This window comes from Prorops nasuta, unplaced genomic scaffold (assembly GCF_024137725.1).
Source record: "Prorops nasuta isolate Cenicafe-Biocafe unplaced genomic scaffold, Cenicafe_Pnas_1.2 PNAS00017, whole genome shotgun sequence".
NCBI lineage: Eukaryota > Metazoa > Arthropoda > Insecta > Hymenoptera > Bethylidae > Prorops > Prorops nasuta.
The window spans coordinates 5,355,958-5,376,425 of NW_027116814.1; the positions used below are offsets into that span (position 1 = coordinate 5,355,958).

At 42.7% G+C, this 20,468-nt stretch overlaps 3 protein-coding genes across 4 annotated transcripts; 2 read left to right on the top strand and 1 right to left on the bottom strand.

The window, feature by feature from the left end:
• The first annotated feature begins 6,640 nt into the window (after positions 1-6,640).
• On the top strand, positions 6,641-7,523 carry LOC136779653 (uncharacterized). The gene is made up of 2 exons (XM_066737355.1): positions 6,641-6,865; positions 7,292-7,523. The coding sequence occupies exons 1-2, from the start codon at positions 6,692-6,694 to the stop codon at positions 7,463-7,465; spliced, it is 348 nt and encodes a 115-aa protein (XP_066593452.1). The 5' UTR covers positions 6,641-6,691; the 3' UTR covers positions 7,466-7,523.
• A 10,146-nt stretch (positions 7,524-17,669) lies between these two features.
• On the top strand, positions 17,670-18,370 carry LOC136779700 (ragulator complex protein LAMTOR4 homolog). 2 transcript variants are annotated; one of them, XM_066737425.1, is made up of 3 exons: positions 17,670-17,792; positions 17,888-17,962; positions 18,030-18,370. In XM_066737425.1, the coding sequence occupies exons 2-3, from the start codon at positions 17,891-17,893 to the stop codon at positions 18,252-18,254; spliced, it is 297 nt and encodes a 98-aa protein (XP_066593522.1). In that variant the 5' UTR covers positions 17,670-17,792; positions 17,888-17,890; the 3' UTR covers positions 18,255-18,370. The 2 variants fall into 2 exon arrangements, with proteins under 2 accessions (XP_066593522.1, XP_066593523.1); XM_066737426.1 differs by having other exon boundaries at positions 17,690-17,792; positions 17,878-17,962.
• A 5-nt stretch (positions 18,371-18,375) lies between these two features.
• On the bottom strand, positions 18,376-20,454 carry LOC136779699 (coiled-coil domain-containing protein 130 homolog). Its single transcript, XM_066737424.1, has 5 exons — positions 20,249-20,454; positions 20,021-20,150; positions 19,362-19,942; positions 19,158-19,296; positions 18,376-19,099 (listed from the first exon to the last, which is right to left on the bottom strand). Exons 3-5 carry the CDS (start codon positions 19,932-19,934, stop codon positions 18,873-18,875), a joined length of 939 nt encoding a protein of 312 aa, XP_066593521.1. The 5' UTR covers positions 19,935-19,942; positions 20,021-20,150; positions 20,249-20,454; the 3' UTR covers positions 18,376-18,872.
• Between the last annotated feature and the right edge of the window lie 14 nt (positions 20,455-20,468).

Below are 20,468 nucleotides of genomic sequence, written 5' to 3' on the forward strand. Positions count from 1 at the left end.
TGGGTTGATGGGTGAATTTTGTTAAATAATAAGCGAGCGGAAGTGGCGGTACGACGACGGTCGGCCGACGTTTAAAGTGCACCCTCGTGTCCACGTCCGTTCCAGCTAATTATCACGGATCAGTTGGAACGGAGCGTTTGCCACAAATTACAAACGTTATAAACCTACTCCATCCAAATCTCTCTATAGTGGGGTCAACTCTATCGATTCTACCTAAAACGAACGTAGTTCTGAATTAGAAAATTGTTTAAAAAAGCGAGTTGATTCTCGGAACGTCTTACCTTGACCAATACGAGTAAAAATCAGTGGAAACTGAGACATTACCACAAATTACAATCGTTATAAACAAACTCCATCCAAATCTCTATAGCAGGATTAACTTTATCGATTCAATGCTAAGCAAACGTAGCTCTGGATTGGAAAATATGTTGAAAAAATTAACTTTCTCTCAACGTCTCCCATACATTAATCCAATTGTCATAAACGAACTGCATCCAATCCCATTATACAATTAGCTGTGTATCAATACTAAAAAAAAAAATAAGCGTATTTTAGAAACAGACAAAGTAATAAAAATGAATGAAATTATTCGTACCCTCTCACCTTGAATAACGTGAATAAAAATTCTACTCAATCGAGTAGGGTGAAAAGTGATAACATTAGGTGTTTGATGATCGCAAATAGCATAGGGGGGAGAAAGAGGAGCAGGGGTATTTAAAGAAGGACGCGAGTGAAATTTTCATTGCGCCAGTCACGTCTGTCACGACTCAATTGGCTGTTAGGGATGAGGATGATATCCAAGCGGAACGAGGGTACAACGACCTTCACCGGGGGTGGAAAATACAGACACAAAACCAAGGTTCGATTCGAGACGGTCTCTCGCACGATAATTATGAACGATTATTTGAGAAAACGTCACGTGACTAATGAATGATAAGATACTTCTGGAGGAGGACGAGAATGGGAGAGGGGAGGTCGATGGAGGAAAGTTTGGCAAAACACGTAAGGATGGGGTGCGAAAGTCGAGCGAGCGTGGAAAGCCGAGGAATCGGGAATTAGCTGGGGAAGAAGTAGTCGAGAGAGAGAGAGAGAGAGAGAGAGAGAGTGGTTGGGATTCCCCGCGGGATTTCTCGGATTCGCAAAGATCCCAATCTCTTAGGCGGGTCGCATCTTTTTGGTTGGTTCCAGTCAGTCAGTCAGTCACTCGATCCCGACTCCAACGCTTATACCCCGGAGACCCATTGCAACTTTAAGCGCCTCGCATTACGGGCATTCGGTCCCCCCCCCCCCCCTTCATCCTCTACACCCCTTCCTATTCTCTCCGGCCGAAGCACCGAACGAAGGAATAGCTCGAAGCTGCCGGCGGCGCCACCCCCTCCCCCCCAAGCCGATCTTAATTTAGCTTCCACCCTCTTCTTGCTTGCCGCGACCATCTCCGAATTCATTTCAGATCTTTATCCGTAGAAACGCGCGCGCGGCCAGACCATCTCGAACCTCGCATTCCGAACTACGAGAAACTTTCCCCTTACAACCCACTCGTGACTCGATTGGCATCGATCTCGACTCGCCTGGATCATCTATTCGCTACTGGTTTATATTCGCGTTGATCGTCTTTTTATAATAGTGATCCAAACTCGTCTGGATCATCCCTCTCGATACAATGACTCGTTAAGACTATATACACGAAGCCTCGCATACAAATAACAGTTCATTCTCCAAACGACCGTGCAAAGCGAGCTTTCACGTTAAAAGCCAACACTGGATCTCAATTTATAAGAATTAATACCCACTGAGAGATGATCAGTGGAACAAGTCTATGCATGGTAAGACTACTGAAATCTTTCTTAATTCAATTATCCAAATGGCCTGAATATTCCAATGGGTGGGGTTGGCGAAGACTGCCAATTGCTATATCGCCAACTTTAATTTACAGTGCATCTTGGCTGGAGTTACCTGGAGTAAGATGGAAGAGAGAGAGAGAGAGAGAGAGAGGGAGAGAGAGATAAAGGGGGGAAGAGGGAGAGAAATGGAGATAGAGAGAACTTGAAGGGTTAATTAAGTGTTTGCTCGTCCGACAAGCCCAGACTGCGCATCTCCAAGTACGAACTGCTTTTCCACCAACGTCCAGTAACCACCATTAAATCTAGTTGTTTCACAGTACACACTATTATACTACCTAATGTATTCCCTTTGTGTTCCCTCATTCAAATCCACAACGGTAAATTCGAGTTAAGTATATACATACATATATAGTATAATTATCCTAGAAAAAGGATGGAGTATATAACGTATGTAGAATATGGAAAGAGAAGGTTTCGTTTGTTAATTGAGAAAAGTGTACGGAGCTTTGCTCTTGGAAAACGTGGCTTTTCGTTGGATTCCATGAAAGAAAGTGGATAGAGTAGACGTCAAGACGGGCAGGATTGGCGTTTAGAAATCTGTTTGTGCGATCTGAATGGGATGCATGGTATGCGTACGGGTTTAGCCCTTTGGCGAGGATGCAGGACGGAAGCCGGCACTAAAGGGACACATTTATGTCTTCCCAGGAGTGCGTTAGCTGGCTGGCTAGCCGCCGGCCAATCCCCGAAAGTCCCCGCGCTACCCTTCTCAGCCAACAACACCCTGTGTTCACGGACCGGTGAGTCTACTTCCACTTCTCGCTCCAATCCTCTTTATCTCTCTCTCTCTCTCTCTCTCTCTCTCTCTCTCTCTCCCTCCCTCTTTCATTTCCTTCTATATATACTCACTCCCACAATATAATCGAATCATCAACGTACGTCCAATTCTATGCCAACTCGTCCCATTTCTCAAATTTGAAACAACCAGCTCCTCCTCTTAACGACTACATCCTCATCAATACCATTCGTCGTCCTACGTCCTCCACATACACACGCACAACACTGCAACAAAGAAAACAGAGTGACGAAGAGTCACAGTTGGATCAGTGATTCCATATTTTCTTGGTCTCAGTGCCAGGTGGCAGTATCAGGACTCGCTGTGAATTTTCTCTACTTGGCTTAATCGCTATGATCGTTATACTCGTGGAAGTTCAGAGATCCTTTGGTGGCTTTTGAGGATCCTTCGACTAATCTTGCTAAAATCGTTTTCAATCCATTCGTCTTCGTTGAAACGCCGAGAGTTTGAATAAAAGGACTGCGGAGCAAAGGAAAGTTCGTGCTCTCGGTATAGCTGGCTTTATCCTTTTCCAGTCAATGGACGGACTTTAACGCTAAAGTTCCAACGTTACCGGACATTTTGGGTGTCTCGTAGTTCTGGTAAACGTATATATATATATATATATATATACCGAAGAGATTCTTGCGCTTAAATGGCAGCAGCCAAGTTTTGCGAACCGTTTCATAGAAAGCTCCTATATGCTTTAAAGGAACTTGGCTTTTTTCTAGAAGATCCCCTCCTCTCGCTCTATATATGGTCCAGTGAACTTTGACCCTGAAGAAGCTCGATTCGTGGGATTTTTGAGTGAAAAAACAGCGAGAGGTTTGGATCAATTGGATCCATCGATCCTCCACTCCTCCCATGCAGACACGACAGAAAACTCACCACTGTCGAGGCTATTATGATTTTCCAGATCGGGTCCTTGGGGCGAGCTGTTTCCATTCTGCAGATAATCTGGAAAAAAAAGAGAGATGTTAAAATGAGGAAAGGAATTAATGGGAATTTTAAACAATTCGTTAAGCTCGAATGCTATGCATGAGCGTGTAAGGTGTTTGTAAGAGGAGTGGGGAGGGTGCGTATCCCAGTGGGAAATTTGAATTTTGGTCGGTTTTCCTGGATTTTGGGCCGGACCAGTCTCCGATGTGCATGCAGGAGCGGGCTGTGGGAGCCAATATCACCGGGCCACGGCTCCTCGGGGATTATACTCCTCTCTTTTCCACCCTTTCCGCATTGTATTGGTATACATATATGTATATCCCGGCAACGTGACGCAAAATATATACCTCCTGCATAGAAGCGCGCAAACAACGCACCTGCAAACTGTATAGCACACGTGCCAGTGTATTACATGGCCGTATTATAGACTCCCCACGTATAACTTTCCTTCCTAAGTTTCTTCCTCTAGAAAATTTTCCTTCCATTAATGAAAAAATGTCCCCTGGACCAACGCCATTCGATGGAGAATATTTATAAGATAATCTGGAGAGATTCCACGAGTCGATTGGTATAAAATTGCAAGAAATGGACAGCGTGTGTAATACGACAGAAAGCATTTGCGATCCATTTGGAGGAGATTCGAAAAATCCAATGTAGAAATTACGTAAGAAGTGGTCGTAGTGACACGAGGTGTAGAATTGATATAAAAGTGATAACGGAATGGGGTTCTCGTCAATGAGAACTATATATAATATGAAATTGGGGAATTTGATGGGGCAGGGAGGCGGAGGGTGGTGGAGGGGTCGTCGGGCGAGGGTCGGGAGTGGGTGGGAGCGGTTGGGGAACTGTTGGGAACCGGTTTTGGTTTTGTATTAGCATGTAACTCCGGCAGGAGTTGAAGTTGCGACGGCTCGTGGGTGGTGGGCGGTTGGGGAGGGGGTAATTACCTCCTTGGGGAATTTCCCCACCACAGTCAGTCCTGGCTATAGCCCCAGTACGCGGGCTCGGAGGCTTCCCACTGCTCCCAGTGGCCCCGCGGGAACACCGTCCCAGTGACTCTCAACTTGCCGGTTCTCATACGAATTTTCGTCCTTCCAACATTTTGCCATTAACCTGCGGCAACCACAATTTTTTATCGACCACAAAACTCGACTTGATAAAACCTGCTACCTACGCAAAACCCCCGCCATGTATAATCGATTCCTTGGGTGCAGTTAAAAAACAAAATTTCATGATTTTCTCACGTGACCCTTGACATTAGAAGACTCGAATTTCCATCACCGAATCCAATTCACGAACGGCGTATCGGTCATCTGATGCGTTTATAATTGCGAGCCCTGAGGGAAGCCTCGGGAAAACTATATATATAACACAAAGAATGAAAAACCAACGAGAGAATCATATTTGGAAACTAATTTCGCGCAATGTCGAAGGTTAACAGTGGCAGCGTTGAACGAGAGCTTTCGTAATTCGTGATTATCCTCGTCTGTAACTTTCGGCAAAGTGGAGAAACAAATCTCTGCGAAAATTTCAGCTAGAAATTCCGGCTCTGTTGCGCGAAGAAGGGCGGAATTGGGGAAGGAATTGGAAGGCGTGTTATATATATATATATATATACATATATGAAACACACACACACACACACACTATAAATTTGATACAAGGAAGAAGAATAAAATCGGAGGATTTATTTTGGAGTGAAAGGAGAAGGAAAAATTGGGGTAATGAAATAAAAGTAAGATTCGATGAAGGTTTTGTAGGTTTCTGGGAAAGGAGGGGGGAGGCTTGGGACCGAAGGAGGTTGAGTGTACTCCATATATATATATATACATACAGCATATATACCATATATATACAGTGTCATCGCAGTTAAGGGTGAGTTCGTCCCGCGAGAATCGCGCAAACAACGGCAATAGGCTGGCGTACCACATTCGGGCCATCTTCTTGGACCATCCTGGAAGGGCTGCAAGCCCCTATTCACCCCTTGAAAAAGCAACGGAGACCCATCACCACACTCCTGCTCCTGATGCTCCTACCGCCACTACTTCCTTCCTGCTCCTCCCTGCGTACGCTCTCTTCGTACCTGGTCGCTCTCTGGCCAGGAGACTATGCCTCTGGGAAAACTTTAATTTCTTTCCGAGAAAGATGGCCGTGTGCTCCGTACGAGATCGACCTTATACCCGGAGCTCCGCAGGAATTAATTTCGACCGGATGTCCCTGCTGGGACGTCTTCGCCTTTTTCAAATGCCCGCCACTCTCCAAGAAATTTTCGTTGCCGATGCTAAACTTTTTTACTATTTCATATCGGCCGTCCAACTTTTCTCGCGAGAGGACATAAAATTTTCAGATTTATTACCGATTCCGTTCAAATGCTTCGCTGGACCCACGATGGATCTCCAGCCTTCACCCTCCCTCTGTCCTTCTTCTTATTCCTTTTTACTATTTTGACACCATTCGTGGTTGTAAGATTATGGACGCGATACTTGATCAAACTTGGTTAATTATATAATACAAAATTTTGATGCATGGATACCATGAAGAGTCTCGACCTACTTATCAAAAGTTAAATACGCGTTTGACAAAGGATTTGCAGAGAGCTAATTTCTCGATAAGCCCACTGCGTTCGGTTTACGACACGCAGGTGCGTGAACGCGCTTTATGGTTCATCCTGGACAAAATGACCTGCAAATTTAATCGACGACGATGTCTATATCGTATATATAGAGGTATGTATAGAGTATAAACTTCTGAGCCAGCGAAAAAACTTGGTGAAAAATTCATAAAAAATTTTATCGTGAATATTTCCAAGAACCGTTTGTTTATCGCGCGAAACGCTTAGCGTGGCAAAAAATAGTCCATTTAACGCGTTATAAAAGATGGATAAAAAATTGCAATCGGTAAAGCCCCCGACACACACCGCAGCTGTGGAAAATAAACGCTTGGAGCGAGCGTCGATAAGAAGTCGGCAACAATCCATAACCAGCCTGTTTTTACTTTTATCGGAACAACACGTGTTCGATAAAATATGAAGATTACCACGCACCTTTAAAAAAATAACGCCCGAGCTTTAGTGCGAGACATGCCTTCCAGGATGAAGTTAGGATTTCTACTTTTGGCAATCTTCCTATTGAAAGTAATGGTTCCCGCTAGCGCGGATCCAGAACCAGTCAAACAGCTCGAGAAAACGAGTAAACCGCTTAACAGTAAATGGGAGAACGAGGTACTCGATAAACCTAAAACTTCCGTAAATAAGGTAAGCGATAGTCTTCCTTAACACTGGATTTACCAAGGGATTTAGAATTAAATCGAAGCAAAACACAATTTTATCCTCCGACCCATGGCAAGGATAATAAGAACCGTGTCACATTTATAATTTAGCTTCGATCCAGAATTGAGAATTCCTTTGTAAATGTACCAGAATATTATAAATCTTCTATTAAAAATACTGGAGACAAAATCTTTCGATTCAAAGAAATAACCTTTCATTCGGGAATAGATACTGTTAAATGTGTACTTGACTTTAATAATTAACTATTTCAAATAAACAAAAATTATTCCAATCATAATTCATTGCTAGCATTTCAATAATTACTAGAATATTCAAGGAAAAATTTCTTCCAATCGAATCACTTTTTCTCAGTTTACAAATTTTAATCTGAACGCGAGAAATCCTATGCAGGCTCCTTCCAGTGACGTTATCACATTGGAGCAAATGAAGAGTTACAGCAACGCGAGGAAGTTACCACGTGCACTCCTGAGGAAGATAATCAAGCTGATGCGTGAAAGATTTGGAAAATTCAGAAAGAGTTCTCGTGGTGTGCCAAAGAAGGAATCTGGGGGGAAAGAATATTAGAGTTAAAAATTGATGCTACAAGGTGTGACATAAGCAATAATAAATACCTGAAGATCACATCCTAGACTCGTTGATATAATTTTATTGTACCTTAACTAAAAGGATGGTCCTCTCCAAGATCCGTATGCGTATATTTATTACAGCATCGCGTTTAAAGCGAGGATTGGACGTTGGAAAGCTTTCGTGATGGAAGCAGAGCCCAAGGAGAGGAAGAAGATTAGCATAAAGTTAGCGCGCGGTACGTGATACATGTATGCGCGGCCAAAAGTTAAGTTGGGTTACACCATTGCCTGCTGTCCGAGTCCCCAGGTGCCCTCCGGACTACCTCTCCACCATGACGTTTCGATATTAGACTCTGCGAGACTATCCGCTCACTTTTCTTCCCCTACTCGAAGAATATTCGCAACGTCGTGCCATCTTCAACATCCACAAACCCGAGGACTCTGTATAATGTAACGAGGAGAAGAAGAGCGTAAACGAGCGATTATGGATAGAAATAACGAGAGTGGAAGTGAGGATGTTAATGAAACAGGAAAATGAGTGAGAAAAAAGTGGTTACGGAGGATAGTGGAGGAGTAGTGAGTTTATAATGATGAAACGCGAAGGTCTAGCGATCCGAGACCGCGTCAGAGAATCTCCTGTCCAAGGGTTGGTATTGGTGCATTGGGACAGGGGTGCGCATGTGTGTCTCACGTTGAGATAAGGATGAGGGGAAGGTAAGAAAGGAGAGAGAGAGAGAGGGGGGGGGGGGTAGAATGGGGACATGGAAGGTAGGTATATATAAAGAGAGAGAGAGAGTTGGCTGTCCCTAGGGATACGTAGAGCCACGGCCCGAGGCAGCTCGTCACCTGGGACGTCCTTATATCGCCAAGTACAGTCGCACCGAGAAAGCATTCCTCCGCCCCAACACCATTTTCCACCAGTCTTCCTCAAGATCCACCAAAATGCCATTCCCGATTGATCTCTATCCCATCCAGATCTCCATCGACTCACCGGGAATAATTAAACGCGGAACACTGTCTCCTATACCCGAAGCTACACCAGGCGAAATGGAATATCGCAAACGAGAGAAGGAAGAAGAAGAAGAAGACCAAACGAGGCTGTTTCGATAAGACTGCGAGATTTGGTGTTAAGAGAGTTTTGGAGAGAGGAGTTTGGCAATTAAATAAATATGATAAGTGGGAAAAATGTGAGAGGACCGTGCGAATGGGGCTTAACGGGAGGTGGAAGTATCGAAGGGAGGAGGTTGGGTTGGAAGAGGAGGATCGAAAGAGCGAGAGAGGAGTAGCGGGGCCAGATCCCGTGGGATTTCGTGCTCTCCTCTGGCGGCGCTGGCAGCAGCACTCGGGAACGCGGGGATGGAACGAGGCGGCGAGTGGGTGGCGTAGGAGAAAGGGAACGGCACAGCCTGGAGTGAGGCGAACTAATCAGCTCGGCGCATGCGCACTGGGCTGCTACGTGGGTCCCTCGGGAATCCCCTGGCATTCCCCATAATATAACCCCTCCCGGCCCCCCGCAAGCGTCGCAGCTCCACCGCGAGCTACGGGCTACAGGGCCTTCCGCAGCTTCCCAACGGGAAACGAGATCCCCCGTTTCCTTAATGTCAGAGATTCCAGCTTACCTACGTCGAGCAATACACCTATTCAACCATCTCTCTCTCTCTCTCTCTCTCTCTCTCTCTCTTGGAATCCACCTTCCTCTCGAACACCCATTCCCACCTACGATCCATTCTTCCAGAATCGATACACTGTATATATATATACGTGTGTGTATATATAATACTACTCATCAGAAAGAGATACCATCGTCCCCGTCTCTCCCACCACTTGGCTGACTTTGATTAATTACTAGTGTCAAATGCTCCATACACATCGCATAATTAAGCGGAGATTCCTTGCGTGGAGGCTTGCAAAGTGTCGCCAGACAATTACAAGCTGGCGAAAAGAACAAGAGAGGAGGAGAATGAATAATAATCGTGGTGGTCCAATGGGGATGACTCGAGCTACACCAATGAGCCACTCTTGCTTGCTTCCAACAATAAGGCGTTAACCCTCTCTCTGTATCCTTCCTTCCTTCCTTCCTTCCTTCCTCCCTCTCCAGCGCCCGCTTTAACCAACCGCACTGAAATCAAACCAATATTCATCATGATATAATAAAGCAACTTGGATACGTTTGTCATTTCAATTCCCAGGAAAGATCCATTGAATTTCTAAATTAGTCACCTTCTCCCCCCCCCCCCCCCTCTTGCAACCTTCCTACACCACTCTATCGATTTTACCAGCTTTTAAATTGGAGCCTATATATCTCGCGCCAATGGCAGATACTAATCAGTTTCAGGATTTGCCTGTGTATGTAAGTATTATTGCGTTATTCGAAAGGTTGACGCGAACAGTTTTTCTTGGAACAAGGTCGCGTCGATCACCGTGCCACGCCACGGTCGACAAAGAACGACAGAGGCAGTGCAATTGACTTCTGGGCCAATTCCCGGCGGGGTAATGAGACTATCGGGAGAGAAAGAGAGAAAACTCGGGAAGGCGACACAAGACTGGCGATGCTTATGCTGGCTCGCAGCTTTTGCAGCAGCCGAGAACCGAAAAAAAACTTTGTACCAACCGAAAGCAAGGAAACCGAGAGGAACCGAGGGCGTGATGAATTTTACACAACTTTTTCATCCATTCAATCTGGCCAAGATTGGAAGGAACGAAGAACTCGCTGAAGGAATTATATACGAAAAGCGATGAATTTTTGTGCGAAAAGTCGTTGAACCTCGCCTTGCGATAAGACTGTGCGGAGTCTGATGAGTATAAATATTGGATGATTTGGAATTTTAAAGAGCTCGCAGATGTGACGTAGCTACTGAGAGACTCGCGTGGCAAGGCGTGCATTATTATTATGTAGCTTAAATAAGTTAGGATGGTAAGCGCGTTATCGGTTCTCTCCTGCAGTGCCAAAACCAGTTATTATTGGATTACTAAAATGCGATAACGAGAGAGCCCGTCTAATACGCTTGGATTACAAGATTTACACGGTTCGATCGGTGCAAAGCGATAAAAATAGGCTAAACGGAGCGGATGATTAAATCAGCCAGTCTGTTATTCGCCGAATCAATTTTTGGAGCTGCCAGCCAATGGCTGCTGTGGCTTTCACAGAGTTTTTGGTAACGTTACAAGAGCGGTGCAAGGAGAAACATTAGAAGATATACGCGACTTGTAATAAAGAAAGGAAGGAAGCTCGATGTTTTCAGGTAAGCAGATAGAACGGTTGGTCCCAGGGGACTCGGTGCTCTCCTCAGGGATCCAACCTCGTTTCGAGCTCCTCCAAGCCGGTTTTACCTCCGAGCATAAAGCGCTCGCAAGTACACTTGGCGAAAGGTAAGTTGAAATAATAATCGTGCAGCAGAACCCAGACGGATCCTTCCTGCTTTTAGCAGAAAAATGCAATAAAACGGGACATCCAGTGCATGTACTCCGCAGTCCTGGCGTGGATTAACCGACTAATCGTATCCTGTCGCATCCTTAGATTCGATGCAACCAACAACCTGCTCCCTTCGTCATCCTAACGCCTGTACAGTTGCCACACTCGCCTCCTTTTCAATCCAATTGCAAGAAGAAAAAAAAACAGACAAAGTGCTTCGGACCTCTTCGGTGATCAGATCGAATCTCTCCGTTCCTTTCGAACGGCTTCCCCTCGACGGAGTCGACATTCGGCTGCTGGAATTCCATATGGGTTGCCAGAGTCTCAGTCTGGGTGTGAAAAATGAAAAAATCTCTCGCGTTAAGGTTTGATGGGTTCCCCTGCGTCGAGGGATGCTGCCTCGCATTTGCAAGAGATCCGCCAGTCTATCTGAGATTGCTGCGCTCCTTGGAACAATGAGGATGTATTGTTGGCGGAGCATGATCCGCAGGACGTCCCGGTAGTACAGGGAGTAATCGCACAAGTTGCACGATGCATCACGATAAAAGCAATATCTTCCAACGTCGATCAGCGCGATTCTTCGCTCAAGCTTCCCGTCCTCGGCTGCGTTCTTACCTTTGGAGCGTCCGCTAAAAGCCCGTTGTAATTCCTCCTCCTCCTCCTCTTCCTCGTCATCCTCCTCGTCCTCCTCCTCGTCCTCCTCGTCCTCGTCTTCGGCTAAAAAAAACACACTTTTTATCAAACAGTCTATACGTACACAAACACACTATCCTAATTTTATTCCTTTGCTTTTCACTCACGTTTAATGACCACCGTTTCGTTATCCTGCTCGGTCGCCTCCAGGACATTTCGCTCGGCCAGGTCGTCCCACTCTTCGTCCCCTGTCGGGAAACAAACCGCAAATCAATTCAGCTGCGTTTGCATGCGATTACGTGGCTTTTTCACAGAAAGGCGCAAGCTACTCCGAGAGAGAAAAAATCTATTACCGATTCATTCGTCAGTTGGCAATTAACCGCAGTCGTAGAGTTTTATCAGGGAGAATAAAACCGTTGGCGAGTACAAGGGGTTAATCCGCGCTACTGCGAATTGGAGCAGCGTTGCGGGATCGTAACTAGACCGGGAGCTAATGGGGGGGAAAAGGTTGGATCATAAAGTCATCTAACCAGCAGTGTGTGTGTGTGTGTGTGGGCGTGTGTGTGTGTATTTTTGTGGAAACGCAAAGCAGCAATGGCGCGTGTCGCGCTATAAAATATCTGGACGGTGGAGTGACACGGTTCTGGCCGTTTGTCACGAGGAGCCACAGAATTAAAGTCAAAAAATTACCCTCCACCAACATGGCCAGCCGGTCATTTGTTATTTCACGACCCAATTTCCACCACATCCACCTTCTCACTTGTACAGGATGTGGCGAAGCACGAATGAAGCAGTATTCGCATTATCGAATGGTACATAATTGGTGAGTTGTTAGTCTTGGTAGAAGATTCGAGTAAGGAAGAGAGTATAAGGAGGATGGGAGAAGGGAGAGGGTAATATAGGTATAAGAGTTGGCTTTAACGGTGGTATAAACGTCAGACAGTCGATGGTAGGGTGGATCTTAAATATTCGAGAAGACAGGGAGTCAAGGCAGTTGGCAAGACTCGATTGAACCTTGACAGGACTACGGTCTGACGTTTGTCAGACTCGTGTTGCGATGCTCGTGCTTCGCCTCGGATCCCGAAGGCTAATGGTCCATCCATCATCGACACTTTGCAACTCACTCGCAGGATCGCCTTTCATCAGCCAGTAAACGAGCAGCCTTCCTCATCGCCACCACTCAATTCCACACTCGCACTTGCAAATTAATTCTGGACTATTTGTAACACTGCAGCGAGGATCGTGAATGCTCCTATGCGCAACTTTGGAATTTGGAAAATTTGCGAGCGTTGGTGGCTCGCGAGACAAGGTAAGATGAAAATTGATGAAAATAGTAATGAGCCGGAGTAATGGTCTATATGGAGATGCTGAAGTAGAGAGAGGTGAAAGAGGCGAAGGGCCATTTTCTGGTTAATATTAAACGGATGTATTATTATGACGCAATCTGCATGCACGCTAAGGATAACTGCATATTGCGGCTTAAATCCTCCTCGAGGATCTGCCATACTCCGGCTATTCTCGTTTCAAAAATGTTCCGAGGTATATTACGTATACTCCTCTCGGATATGGCAATCCTTGTCGAACGTGCGCAAGTTGAATAAACATTTCTATCTCTCTCTCTCTCTCTCTTCATTCCAAAGCCAGGAAAAGTAGCGAAGAACGGTCGATGATAAAAGCCATTTCGTTAGGAACGATCGCCGAGACTCTGCAACGAATTTGGATTTTAAAAACGATCCTCTTTGTTCTCCTTTTTTTATTCCACAAAGAATTTTTCCATTTCTCTCTCTCTCTCTCTCTCTCTCTCTCTCTCTCTCTCTCTCTCTCACACACTTTCTTGCAAAGCTCGGTTGTTCCGACCAGGAGAGTCCCAAGTACAGACACGTATAGGTGAGTGTACGAACTTGACCGAAGATGATAGCCAATCCCCTTATACGTTTACGGTTATTGCGTGGCTCCCATTTTAGCGCCGAATTGTTTACCGTTTTTATGCTGGATTGAATCTCGTCTGCCGTACAGGGAACTCGAGCAAGAAAATACCAGCAATGACACAACCTCCGTGGATTCGAGAGATCCTGCAATAAATGATGAAATTAAAACTTGGAACACACTCGAAATATTGAGATATGAGAATTGAATCATCAGGAGACTCCCTACAGAGTCTCCGTACTTTTCTCGAGATGTCTGATTCTTAAATACGTGATCGATGTTCGAAGAAATATATGCGTAGACAATAGATTTCCTTCGGAAAAGATTTTTTTAATAGGAAAAATTGTAGTTTTTCGAGACTCGTCGGGTGGTAAGTCGTGCGTCTTGGAACCGTGAGTTGTATCGTGACAGGTTTCGGAGGGGACGAGGTATAGGAAGTCCCTAGGGATCCGGATAGCTCCGACTCAGACTCTCGCGGGACGCCTCCCCGTTCATCCTTCTAGCCTCCCTTCGCCCACTATCCAGAGACGAGAGCTGGCAACACCCGAGAAAACGCTTCTTCTCCACCGAAAATTACCAGCTCCGCCAATCTCGCTTCTTTCCTTCGACTCGAATTAAAAGAGGCGAGCCTCTCGATATCCAGTCTGCCTTTCTGCGAGGAATAACAGTGTGTGTCGGATAATTTAATCAGAAGCCAATAACTTAATCCCAGCAGCGGTTATAATGACTATAACTACTGAAAGGACTTAGTCCTGTCACTGCAAAAACTAATAGCGGCTTATGTTTTAGAGGAGGCACGCGATTAAAGGCTTAAAACGCCAAGCGAGGTAGAAATATGCGTCGCGACTCGCGTGATCCACTTTATCGCGTTCCTTCCTGTGCGCGATCCAACGGTAATCCGTCGTCATCGAATCTCTCCAATCAGCGCGAAGAGTTTTGTGCAGCGTATCGAGTGTGGCAAAAGAGAAAAATGGCGGCCCAAAGGGCGCGTGGCTTTTAAGCGAAATTTCACGAGACTCGACGACCGTTAATAATTGGCGAGTAACGTAAATTCATTCCGGGATAATAATTATACATTTATGCGGCTACGCACAAATTACAATCACGACCCTGAGCATAATGCGCAGTGATTCGGGTCATTGCGCGCACCCAACCCACCAAAGCCTGGATTATACGTTTACCTTTATGCGACCGCGTACGTGCATGGACGCGATCTGAATTTACTTCCATCGCTAATCCCTCGAATTTTCATACAAATATGTACGAACGAGCTTTGTCTATCGAGATATATAACTGCGTTAATAAATTAAACGCCTTTTGTAGCGCGTACTCCATGCGTTGTTTTTCTTCGGACTTTCGAGTTACGACCCGCCACTCCTGTCCGCCAGCTTGGCGCAGCCAGATACGAGAAAGAAATTTTGGAAATGGAAGGTACATAATCGTAAGTTGCGGTGAACTCTAGCGAGATTCCATTAACGCAATTATTATCGGTAAATGCCGGCTCGTCCACATTATGACGGGCATTGGAATGCGTTAATGCAACTTTGGTGGGGAGCCGCTTCATTATCGTGCATTAATTAGCGACGTGGCAAACCTCCGCTTCGTGACGTTTCTCGCCGCTGCGGTTGCGGCTCGACCGCCGACCTAGCCTTTACCGTGTGTATACCTATATAAATCCCAAAAGAAACAGGTCTCCTTTGAAAAAAGCTAAACTTGAGTTTTCAAGAGAAAGGAGGAATATGGTTGTCGGGCGATTATTTGTATTAATTTTGTTTATGTGAATTATGGTGCGTTTTTCTGCGATCAAACGTCGAATTGGAAATTGGCGTTATGAGATAGATCCTGTAGAGGTCTAACTAGTAGAGGAAAGCGAGAGAGAGAGAGAGAGAGAGAGAGAGAGATAGAGAGACTCCAATTTCCATTGGACTCACGAGAAATGATCTATGCGATGGCGACTATGACGAGTATTTTACCGTGCGCAATTTCTGCGAAATACATGGCTAGCCGTATGTGCGGTCTACGTGTAATACGCGCGTTGCGGAGGGCTTGCACGGTCGTCAGCAGTCAAACAGAGCGCGATAGAGCAAGAGAAAGAGGAGGAGGGAGAATAAGCGAGGGAAAGAGGAGGAGAGTGCGACCAGAATTGGATAGGATAGGAGAACTGGTGATTACAGAGGCCGGAGATTCCCGAGGGAGAACCACCGGTCCCACGGGCTTCCACCTAATTCCATCCTGGCTGACTACCGACTCTCTCTCTCTCTCTCTCTCATACACACACACACACACACACACACACACACGTATACATTCTACCTCTACCTCTCTCTTTTTACTGTATCTATCTCTTTCTCTTCCTCACCTATCCTGTCAGTACTTTGTACAATCTATTTCTCTCAGTTCCACCACTGGTAACTTGGCTTTTTCCCTCTGCAGCTCTACCATACCCTCTCCAACCTCTTCCCACTCTATCCCAAACTCCCAACCCTGATACTCAGCTGCACGTATGCTTCACAGCCTCCTCCAACCTCCTCCCTGCACCACTCTCTACTTCCACCTCTCTCCCAATCTCTATCTCTTCTCTCATCAACTTTTCTCTCTCACCACGTGGCTACTCGATGAAAATGTAAACTACGAATAACTCAATCTAGTCGGGATTCGTCGTAGCTCAGTTCTTATTTCCTCGAGATTATTTATATTATTCTATTTTGTAGCAATAAGCAGAAATACCTATTCCCCATGTTGCGATGCTTCATATAAGACTTGAGAATATTTGACTCTTTTGTGTGTGATTCCTGGATAATACCAAAAACATCAGCGTCCAAAAATTCAAAGAAAATAAGGGGAACATAAACAGACGGCAGAATTGAGGTTATCGGGAATATTTGACTTACGCTTCAACGATCGTGGTTTTGCCTGCTTCCGTCTGGACATAGCACAGATTGCAATACACAAAAACACACTTGAAATGTCTTGCAATGAACAATTCACACTCGCATTCTCTTCGAGGATTCGCGTGCACTTTTGTAACCGCTTTTTCTGAAGCAAAGAAAAAGTTATTGCTGATTTAAGAGTGACAAAAAAGTCGAGCTTGCTTACACGATAGCTAAGAAGAGAGCGCGGTTGATGACAAATTGAAAATACGACGGAGAGTAAAAGCTCGACAAGTCTGACAATATTTTTTCTAGGATTATTAGTTTTCCAAATTGCAGTGGCTGCAACGATTTAGCAAAATTGTTTTTCTTTTTTGAAGTTTAGGTTCAGAGAAGCTCGGGATAATAACTGGGACGAAAACCACGTGGTTTTTAATGAGTGAACGTGTGCATGACAATGATAAAGGTTTATCGGATGGAAGGCAGCGCGCACGGGAGACGCGCGACGAGTGACACAACCGAAGCAAAACCAAACCATTTCGACCGAAAGTCAAGCATTGCGCAAGCGTTACCTCACAATTCCATCCTGCGCAGCATCCACAATAATCCTGCACGTGCATTTTATTCCATCTCTTTATAAATTACGTATTTCGACCCGCCATTACCCATTCTTCTTCTCACCTAAAAATAACATTGATTTTTCACAAACAATTCTGCAAGATACTCATCATAGCGAAATCAATAACCTATAAATGATTTTATTATTAATATTATGTTATGTATTACCGTAATATTATAATATTACCTCTTAACTTTTATTTCCACTCTTGTAGTTAAACTGATGTTTGTGTTTCATAGAAATTCAATATATAGAATTATAATTATTCTTTCATAACACTGCAATACGAACCTCAATAACCATTCATCCCCAATTAATAACAACTTTTACATTTTGACTTTTTCTTCATTTTTTCATCAAGTACAAACCATTTTGAAGAAGCTGCAAACATTGACATACACATTTTTGACATCACAGTATAGAATTACTCCATATCAATTATAAGAATACACACTTATTGGGGTTTAATAAATATTTGATTTTTAGGTTTTGGAATTGAAATATTTTCACTTTAAACACGAACAGATTGACTGTAACTTTTGGCGGCATTGAGCTGGATCAAGTAGCGTCAAACTTTGGTGACTAATTTGCGCGGGAATGGGAAGTATACCAAAAAGCTGTACAGTAATGCGCGAGATGCGCGTGAACGAAAGAAAACTCGTATGGCCATCTATCGAAAGTGATACAAAGCAACAAGTCGCAGTTTCTTCTTATTTGGATAAGCTTCGCTTGAAATGGTGGCGCCACAGGCCACTGTCTGGCTCGTCTGGCTATTATTTTGCGATACGCCATGAACGATCCCTTGCCGTCTCCCACCTCATCTCTATTAATACTACGTATTAAATATCTTTAATAGTGGTTTTTCGTAAGTTAAATTTAATATGACCTTTACTTTTTATGATAAAATTTGATTTATATTTGATAAAATTCGCTTGACAAGTGATCATAAGTATTTTTTAGATAATGCTACTAATGGAGCGTATACCTGATCAAGTGGGATATTTGGTACTGACAGAGGATGGAGCTGTCTTAACGGTATTAGTATTTTATTTTTATCTGTCAATTTTTCCTCATAACTAATCTAAAGTTTTATTTATTCTAGTCTGGTGGTGAGTTGGAAAACGATGAAAGGATTGCCAATATTATTATAGGTTTGGTCACACTCACAAATAAAATTGATCCCAAGGCATTTCCTAATAATGAAGCATTCGACAAAATAACAATCACTTATAAAGATCACTGCTACATTATTTGTCTTTCAAATAAGAAAATACATGTAGTAAAAAAGAAACTACTATTACCAACTGCAACAACAGATACAGAATAATATAATTATTTGATACATTATAACTGGTACTATTGAATCTTTAGTCATACAAAACAAGCTTCTATTGTATATATTTTTATTATATTGTCATACGTAAATAAATAAACTTAATATTTTTTATTGGATTTTTAAAACAATTGGTTTTTTAATTTTATAAATCAATTGTCGCATAAATATAATAACAAATAGTAAAGGTTATACATATGCTGTGCAAAATTAATTCGTGCGTGATTCGGATATAGCGTAATACATCAATTTTTATATTAAAATAGAGTAAAATTGGCTGAACCAAACATGAGTCAATTTTATGCTGTATACAACAATGACGCTAGAAGTGGCTCTTTTGTAGACAAACAACCGAATGGAGGGGGATATATACCCGCGCCTCAACCAATATTTACAAGAGATACGTGATTGTGTTTTTGTTATTAAAGAGCCAATTTCGTCATTTCAGATGTACAATACTTAAAAACTATAAAGTACATATAAAATCATGATAGCTTATAGTTTACATTGAAACATTGAATGAATTTATGTATGTTTATAGTTTTATGTAGCACCTAACAGTTTTCTTCCTTTATAGCAAATTTCTTCTATTCTTCTAAATATTATTTATCTTTAATCACTATCTGAACTTGTATTAGCATAGCTTACTAAAGTTGTATTTTGTGATTGCGCATCTTTTTTAATTGAAGAGCTAGAAGAAGAAGTAAAAGAATGTATTGAAGATGCTATTTTTACATTTTTCCTTAACATATGACTATTATTTGAATGAGTTTTCTTCCCTATCTTAGATTTGGATCTAATAACATTTACTAGTCTCTTCAGTGGATGAATTTTCTTTTCTAAAAACAGAAATATAAGATTAAGCTTATTATCTTTTCAAAAAAAATGTTTAATTACCTTTAGTCTTAGTATCCATTAACAATTGGGCCAGTTTAATGTCATCTGGATGTTCATTTACTAAATCAATATTTATACTATTTTTCTTCAAAATTTTGTCCTCTAAGCTTTTCCTAGTTTGAGACTCCATTTTTCTCGCCTATGAAAATTAGTAATGAATGTAGAAAATATATAAAATTTAAGACAATGATAACTTAATCTTACCCGAAATTCTGATCTTAGGGCACAATTTGAACTATAATCATCCTTCCAAGCAGCTTCATTAAGCACCAAAGCACTTTCTAAGGTAGTATCTCTTGACTTTGCTACTTTTTTGTCTTCAATACCGTGTTCTAACTTAAACATAGCATCATCGTACAATCTACGAGAGACTTCTTTAGTTTCAGGTACAACTTGTTCATTTTCTGTAGGATCCCATCTATTTTCCTGACGTCTTGCTCCACTTACTATTACATAATCTAAATTTGCTGGATCAGTTTTAATATCAAAATGATTATCACAGAGATGACATTTCATACGAAATTGATAAACAGGAGTACTAAAGTACATCCCAACTTTCTTCTTCTCTGCATTATAGCGGACACCCATACCAATATGATTTCCACAACCATCACACCAGATATTATATGGCATTTCAAATCTTATTATCAAAATACCCATATGAATTTTTCTAGCTCGTTCTCGCAAAGCATGGGTACCTAGAAATTTATTGAGACTCCCAACCTTGGGATCATAATCAGGTGGATAATAGTGATTAGTACCCTTGCGCTCACCCATCTTTAATTCTACAATTTAAGAAAAGAAGAAAGATATATATTACAATAGAAACAATGTTTAATACATAAATAAATACTCATTCTAACCTTTAAAATAACACTGGCTTTCTAATAAGTGATTAAAGTTGGTTCTACCAAAGTCAGCAAATTATAATTAAATTCTGGTTATTTTGATTAAAACCGACTAATAATAACAATAGCTCAAGTTGACAGAATACTGTTATCAATGTAAAAAATAAATAACTTATTTAAGACCATATTTTACTAACTCGGTATTAAATAATTATATACGCATGCATGGATAAATTAAATTACTTGTGTTAGCAGTATTTTCCAACACTTGACAATTTTTCAAAATATATAATAAATCATACATTGATAAATTTGCTACGTTTGTTGCTAAGCCAGGAGTACACTTGACTACCAAGTACTTAATACGCTGCACCATGCAACCAATCACATAACAGATAGTAAGCCATTAGTAGAAATACTCCAATCGAATCATTCTCTTCACCAATGTATTGCACACTTATAT